General features: G+C 53.6%; 1 protein-coding gene across 1 annotated transcript in view; it reads right to left on the reverse strand.

Annotated features, from left to right (window-relative positions):
- Positions 1-3,422: 3,422 nt before the first annotated feature.
- LOC103068997 (triggering receptor expressed on myeloid cells 2) overlaps positions 3,423-7,556 on the reverse strand; it is a 4,509-nt gene continuing 375 nt past the window's right edge. The window contains exons 2-5 of the mRNA XM_007458194.1: positions 5,975-6,325; positions 4,445-4,535; positions 3,522-3,715; positions 3,423-3,439 (exon numbers count right to left, since the gene is read on the reverse strand). Coding sequence (XP_007458256.1) covers positions 3,423-3,439; positions 3,522-3,715; positions 4,445-4,535; positions 5,975-6,325 — 653 coding nt within the window. The remainder of the gene's footprint in view (positions 3,440-3,521; positions 3,716-4,444; positions 4,536-5,974; positions 6,326-7,556) is intronic.

Raw genomic sequence — 7,556 nt, forward strand, 5'->3', positions numbered from 1 at the left:
CATAGCTTTTCTCTCTCAGTTTCCATCTTTTTGTTCTGATTCCTAGAAGATATCCTCATCTTTTTCTTCCATCCCTTCTCTCCTTGTCCTTCAGATTTTTATCCCTTAGTGCTTTTAATTTACAAGACTTTTTATTCTCCAAGCATTTCTTATTTGTAGCCTCTTATTTTTGTTTCATGAATGCATTATCCTCTTTGTTAGGAGACAGTTCTCTATGAACATTTTCGGACCTTCCCAGGAAAGGGCACTGAACAAGCTTTGTTCCAGGGCGATTGAAGAGCAAACATGCCTTGGGAGTTAGAGACAGTGTGTCAGCTCCAGAGAGGTTTGCTTCCATCCTTCCCCTCCGTCCCTGGAGAAGATTAGTTCATGTATTTAAGCTCCAAGTCTCATAATTTGGGGTTCCTGTCCTATGATACAAACCCATCCCCTGCACAGGGAACATCTGGCCCTCATTCACGTCACCTTGTGCAGAACTGGGGTTTGGGGATCCTGCATGGAATGTGAGTAATAAACCTGCTGACACGGGGGGAGCACAAGTGCTCAGAGAGACAGGAGCAGTCAAGGTGGGGATGGCTGGGAGGACACACTGCTCTGACCTAGATGGTCACACCTGGAAAGGGGCATGAAAAAGCCACCCTCCCTCCCTCCTCTGACCTCTTTTCTCTCCTCCTCCCCTCTCTCTGCCTCTCCTTCCTCCAGGAGCAAGAGAGTTGAGAATGGGAAACTGGGAGCAGGAGCCCGAGAAAGCCGGCTTCTGCGTTAAGCTGAGCCTCATGGACATGATGATGGGGTGACCAGCTGTCCCTGTTTACCTGGCACTGGGGATTTTTCCGGGAGACAGGACCTTCAGTGCTAACACTGGCAGAGTCTCTGGCTAACTGGACAGATGTGTCTCTCCAGTGAGTGATATGGAAGTACGTATATCTGTCCTGCCAATATGTAACAGGCTTTCTTTGATTTCCTTACAAGAAAATTATTTTCACATTAACAAGCCATGTGGGAGCGTTGTGTGAGGAGGAAACCTTCAATATTTACTGAGTGCCTAAAACAGATACAGTAGCTGCTGGGTGCCTAGGACAGAGGTGGCCAGGATCCAGGGAGGTGTCCTATCACTGGGCATTAGAGAAGAGGAAGGAAGCCAGTGCTTATCCAGGACCTACTATGTGCCAGACATCTGGCCAGGACTTTAATGTTATTCCTTTCAGTCGCATAAAAACCCACCAAAGTAGGGTTGTTTTGGTTTCGTTTGCTGTTGGGTTTTTGTTTTTGTTTTTGTTTTTGTTTGTTTTTGCGGTGCGCGGGCCTGTCACTGTTGTGGCCTCTCCCATTGCGGAGCAGAGGCTCCGGACGCGCAGGCCCAGCAGCCGTGGCTCACAGGCCCAGCAGCTCCGCGGCATGTGGGATCCTCCCAGACCGGGGCACGAACCCGTGTCCCCTGCATCGGCAGGCGGACTCTCAACCACTGTGCCACCAGGGAAGCCCCTACTGTTGGGTTTTTTGTTTGTTTTTACATGCGAGGACCCTGAGGCTCAGAGGAGTTAAGGAATTTGCTTAAGTTTTCTTAGTAGGAGGCAAACTTGAAATCGGAAAACCCCTTCTGTTCAGTGTGCACTCCAGAGAGTCCAAGGCAGGGGATCCCTATGGCAATCTGAATCCCAGGGTAGATGTCTCTGACATGGCAGAGCAGGCAGGAGAAAAGGCTGAGCTCCCAAGGGGAGGAAAGTTCCAGCGGCACTCCACCACCAGGCACATCCTGGAGCCTCCCCTTCCATCTCATCACCCTCGGTGCCCAGACGGGGCGGGAGCGAGGGAGGTGCAGGGGGCTCAGTGTGGGCTGTGCTCAGCCTTGGCTCCTAGACTGTGCCTGTGTCTGCAGGAAGGAGACGACTGCCCCAGGACCCGATGGGGAAGTTTCATGTGCCGCTGAGTCAGGGGCACCAGGGAAACACAGACTGGACCAGAGTCCTGGAGCTGGGGACAGAGACAGCAGAGCAGCCTAAGCAGGGAGTGGGTGAGGCAGGGCTGGGGTAGGACTGCAATTAGGGGAGTGATGTGTTGACATGAGGCTGGAACACTGGACTGCATCAGGGGCTCCTTCCCAGTGATTCAAAACCCCAGGTGCACAACGCCCAGCTTAGGGGGCAACGCAGCCCCGTGTGGCCATGGCCAGAGGGGCTCCTGGGCTTCCACCTCCCTGAGGCCCAGGACAGAGAACCTGAGGATGTGGCCAACTTGCTTCCTCCTCTTCGGGGCAACCCACCCTCAGGGTAGTCTCCATCCCATTCTCCTCACTCCACCTCAGGTGGCATGTGTGTGTTGAAGAGAGAGAGAAGGTTCCCTGAGCTGCCTGGCTGTTGCCTGTGCCCCGAATACTCTTCCCCCCTTGCTTCCTCAAAGTGTTTCTCAAGTGGTTCCTTCTGACTCTACTCTTCAGAATTGCATCATCCCCCGCGCCTTCTGCACTCCCCATACTTCTAACCATCTGACTGACTGACTTACTCTGTTTGTCTGCTCTCTTCCCACTAGAACATGGCTCTGTGTGGGCAGAAATCTTTGCTTGTTTTGTTCACTGTTGTGTCTCCGAAGCCCAATCCTTTCCCTTTTGAGCTGCAGTTTCCCTTCCACAGGATAAGGGGCTTGCATCAGTAGCCCCCAGCTCTGGTTTGCTGCACTCTGCAACCCAATCCCTTGCCGTTTCTCCGGAGGCGGAGTAACATGATAAAAGCAAACCTCTAGGTTTGCTGGAGGTTTGAGTCAGCTGGGAATTGGATGGACTTGAGGGGGACGGAGGGAGGAAGGGGGCCTGGGCCAGGGGGCCCAGCAGTAATCCTAGAGAACTGATGGACAGGAGGCAGGAGGAGAGGAGAGGATGCTAGAGAAATTCCACAGGAGGAGGCAGGGCTTGGCAATCAGATCTCTGGGAGGGAGAGAGAAGAATAAAAAGATTGGCCAGTTTGGAGCCTGTGGGAATGGAGGGACATGATATCCTAAGACCCGAGGCCCCAAGGAGCCAGACCTTTTATCTTTTCCTCATCTGAATCCACTCTCCTAGCCCTGCAGCAAAAGAGAAGACCTTCATGACGCCCTAAACCATCAGTTGAACATGAAGTCTTGGATTTATTTGTGAGAGTGTTTAATGTCCAATGTCCAGAAGTTGGTAGATGTCCTTCCCACCTCCCACGCACACACACGCACACACACACACACACACACACACACACACACACACACATGCACTCACGCACAAATCCCTGCTTCCAGGGGCCAGGAGAAGCAGGGTACAGGCAGAGTGGCCTTTTGCGAAAGCAGAACCAGGAGACTTGGTGGTGCACGCACACCGCCAAGGGGCGGCTGTGCAGCAGGCTGGGGTGGTCCGTGCAGACCTCTTCTGGGCCTCTCCTCCACCGTGGGTCCTCCTCTCACGTGTCTCTCAGCTCTGCAGCAGACAGAGTACTCACTCGGCCCCTCTCGGCCCCACCTCACCAGCCCCCAGCCGCCACCGTGCTCTCCAAGCTCACCTGTCAAGGTTTGGAGCTGGTAACCTGGGTCATGGCCACAGTCCAGCCCACTGGCATGGGGTGTCCTCCGTTTCTGCCCATGCCAGGCAGCAGCCCAGAGAGCGCTGGCTGCCAGAAGCTTGCTGAGAAAGATGCAGGCCAGGAGGAAAAGGATGGAAATGGGTGGGAAGGGGCTCTCCTCTTCAGAAAGGTTCCTTGGAGAAAAAAAAAGAGGACATGTGGGAGGCCATGAGGGGACCCACAGACTGGAATCTGCCCTCATAGAAGGAATGGGGAGACACCAGGAGCTCCGGGGGCTGAGGATATCTCCCCATCCAGCACCATCCCTAGATGAGGCTTTGTGGGGCTTGGGGGGAGCCTGTGGTCAGGAGACCTGAGTTCCAGGCATGGATCTGCCTGCTGACTGCTTTTAAACAATTACCTCCCTTGCTGAGCAGTTTTCTGCATGATGGTGTGGTATGGTGTGTGTGTGCATGCACATGTGCACTTCATGGCTATACTCACAGTGTTTAAACACTAATCAAGAACCAGTCGGAACTGATTCTGGTTCCATCAGGGAAGCAGGGGTCTGAGGGTACCAGTTTTGTACTAAAATACTAAAAGTTTCATTGTCGCTGAATTGTGGGGATGTCTGAGGGCTGCCGGGGGAGGGTGTGGGCGGCCGACCATTCAACAGTCTTGGAGCAGCAGCTACTTACAAACTGTTAGGGAAGTTTTGCAATATTTTAACAACTGGCACAGTCATACCAACACACACTGGCTGGTTGGAGGGGTGTTTAGACAAGATCACATGCAGACACTTTAGTGTTCCAATTGCCTTGGAATTTGTACTTCTGGCACATGCCACCCCCCAGCTGCCACCCCATGCCTTGGCTCTGCAGGGTGGTCTGCCCAGAGATTTTAAGAAAGACTTATCACTATACCTGGAGATGCTGTGCTCCACCTGGGCATCCTCAAAGCTCTCGGACTCCTCAGGGATCCAGAGATCTCCAGGGTCCTGGTAATCAAGGGGGTCTGTGGGAGGCAGAGCCTGTGAGCTTCTAGTCCCCCTCCTTGATGCCACAATGGGGAGAACCTCTCTGGGTGGGGTGAGGCTCTCTGGGACATGGCCCTGGGTGGATCAAGTTGTTAACCTCTCTGAGCCTCAGTTTCCTCACCTATAAAGTGGGGCAATTAGGAACACCTTAATAATAGTGTTGCAGGATACAGTGAAAGCATCCTGTGTAGTGCCCATCCCCTCACAGGAGCTCAGTAACTGCAACTCCCACCCTCCCATCACACAGGGTCTTTAGGAAGATCAAACGAAATAATGGGTGTTTTTGAAAGTCCTGTGTAAACAGTCAAGCTGCCTATACCAGCTATGGATTATTGTTATTGTTGTTGTTGTTGTTATTCTTTTCCTGCTCTCCTCTTGGGCGTCAGCTGAGCCTTAGACCCTGATAGGGCTGAAAATCTGTGTGTCCTCGCCCCCTGCTCTCGTGGAGGTAGGGTCTGGGGTCTAAGGCAGGCGGTGTCCCCTACCCTCCCCACCTTAGACAAATGTTACTTTCAACCTTCATTTCCATGATAAGGGGCCATGTTGGAGAGAGGAGTTGGACAAGGGGAGAGTCAGAAAAGGGATACGTGATCTCAGATTTGTTCTCCTTTGGGACACAGTCACGTTCTGGAGACACAGACGGAAAGCTTTCCTGAAGGGCATCCCCTGTGCAAGCTCAGGGATGAGAAGGACCCCACCACTGCCCATCTCACCTAGTGGAGCCTGAAATGAGGATCCCGAGCAGTTAGCAGCAGGAGGCTGGGGCAACGACTGTCACTGACCCCCAAGCACTTTTAACTCTGTCATGTCATTTGTGTCTCATGGGAGCCCTGTGGGGTCAGCAGCACAGGCACCACCACCTCCATTTAAAGATGAGGAAATGGAGGCCCAGAGAGGAGAAGCACATTGCCCAGGGTCACAGCAGTGTTCCTTTCTAGGGTGGTTTCTCTGTACCAGGTTGGTGCTTAATCTATGTAGGTGGGTCCGTTGGGTGGTTGGGTGAAGGAATAGATGAATGTCCTCCTACTCCTTAAGGACCACCTCAGTGCTCACATCCTAACCAGATGCCAAATGGATAAAGCTGTTTGGGGGAAGCAGGACCACAGCTAGCTCATAAGGTGCCTTGTGCAAGTTAGAGAACTGTACCCTTCCTGCAAGTGATGCAGTCCTCCACCAGGGAGCACAGCCTGGAGAGAGACAGCAGGGCTGGATTGTGACCCCCTTGTGCAGTTAGCAACCTGCACAACCATCCACAGTGACCTTGAGTTGACCCTGAGTTGTGGGGTGGGGAGGGACAAGATCCACACTGTGGGATTTCCCAGGGTCCCCGAAAGCCCTGAGGATGGTCCTGTGCTCAGACACTAAAGATGACCCCAGGCCCAAGGGCAGGCCAGGGTGCAGTCAGCTGCCCACTCACCAGCCAGCACCTCCACCAGGACCTTCCTGAGGGTGTCGGCCTCGCTACCATGGAGACTCTGGCACTGATAGAGGCCAGCGTCGTGGGCTTGAAGATTCCGCAGCGTAATGGTGAGTGTGCCACCCAGGGCATCGTCCATGATGGCCGTGCTCCCATTGTGCCTCTTCAGGAAGGACAGCAGCCACGAGGGGTGAGTGCTGACCACCTGCTGGCACAGGCCCTCTTCACCCAGCTGGCGGCACCAGGCTTTGCGTCTCCCCCAGTGCTTCAAGGAGTTGTAGGGGCAGGAGACCCTCAGGGACTGGCCTGCCATGCCCTGGAACACCGTGGTGTTGTGGGCTCGGGATAGCTCTGGGGAGGAGACATTCATTCACTTACCAAGTGTTTATTGAACACCTACTATGTTCAATGAACAGAAGAGACAGAAATCCCACACTGAAGGAACTCAGGCCTTTACACAGGTTGGGAGAAGGTGGCATAACCCAGGTATGTGTTTATAGGAAGCTGGAAACCAGGAAACCCGGGTCCTGGATCTGGCTTTATCACCGCTGGACTTGCTGGACATCTTTAGAGAAATAACTGACCCTCTCTGGGCCTATTTCCAGAGACATTTGGTCTTGAAGTTCCCTCCAGTCCTAGTCCGCTCATGTTCTTCCTGTCACATGAAATCAAGCCCTACCCTCTCCCACTCCATCTCAAGAGAGCAGGGCCAGTGGCCCTCTCAGGCCTGGGGCTGGTCCCACGTGGGGCTGGGCACCCCCTCCCCACGCCCACTATCCTTGCTTCCTTTGCAGCTGCCCACGCTCATACCAGCACTGCATTCTCCTCTTTCTGACCTTTAGCTTCCAGCTTCCCTATTTCTGTGCCTTTGTTCCCCTTTCAGGAGGGATGCGTCTCAGAACTATTTTGGGAGAGACATGAGGCTGCTATTTTAGGGACCCTCCTTGGGGTGGGCTTAGAGTGCTAGTCTATTGCCAAGGCAGGGGCTATAAGAGAACCACCCAGCGCCCTCTGCCTCAGCCTCCCCTCTCTTCAACCACATCTTCAACCACATGGTGACAGAAACTTGTAAAAAGGATTGGGGAGCTGGTGGCCTGTCTTTTGGAACCAGAGAGACCTGGTGAGCAGTGCCCCCTCCATACTACCCAGTCCATCCCTCTGCCTTTGGGCAGGCCAACGCATCCCCCTTCCCCTACTCCACCTCCAGCCAAGAAGCTCCAGCTCCACTGGAACAGTCTCTCCTCTCACCCAGGTATGTCTTTTACTCTGGGGGAGCAAGAGGAACCCTTCCCCAACGAGAAAAGGCTGTCATGTGCAAGAATCTGGGGTGCCAGTCCCCCAGCTCAATTACAAAATCTTCAGCCCCTTCACCTCCCATCCAGGGCTGAGGACAAGAGGACCTTCAGAGCACGGGAGGGGCACCCCAAAGATGCAGATTGCCAGTACCAGGTTCTTTTCTCCCTCCCACGCTGCTACTCTTCTGGGGCTAGTTAAGTGGTTCATAATTTTAGGAGCTCTTACCAGTGCCCCGCCAAACCTCCCCCAACTACTAGCTAGTGCCTGAGATGCCACCATCAGAACT

Source organism: Lipotes vexillifer, unplaced genomic scaffold, assembly GCF_000442215.2.
Source record: "Lipotes vexillifer unplaced genomic scaffold, Lipotes_vexillifer_v1.1 scaffold4, whole genome shotgun sequence".
NCBI lineage: Eukaryota > Metazoa > Chordata > Mammalia > Artiodactyla > Lipotidae > Lipotes > Lipotes vexillifer.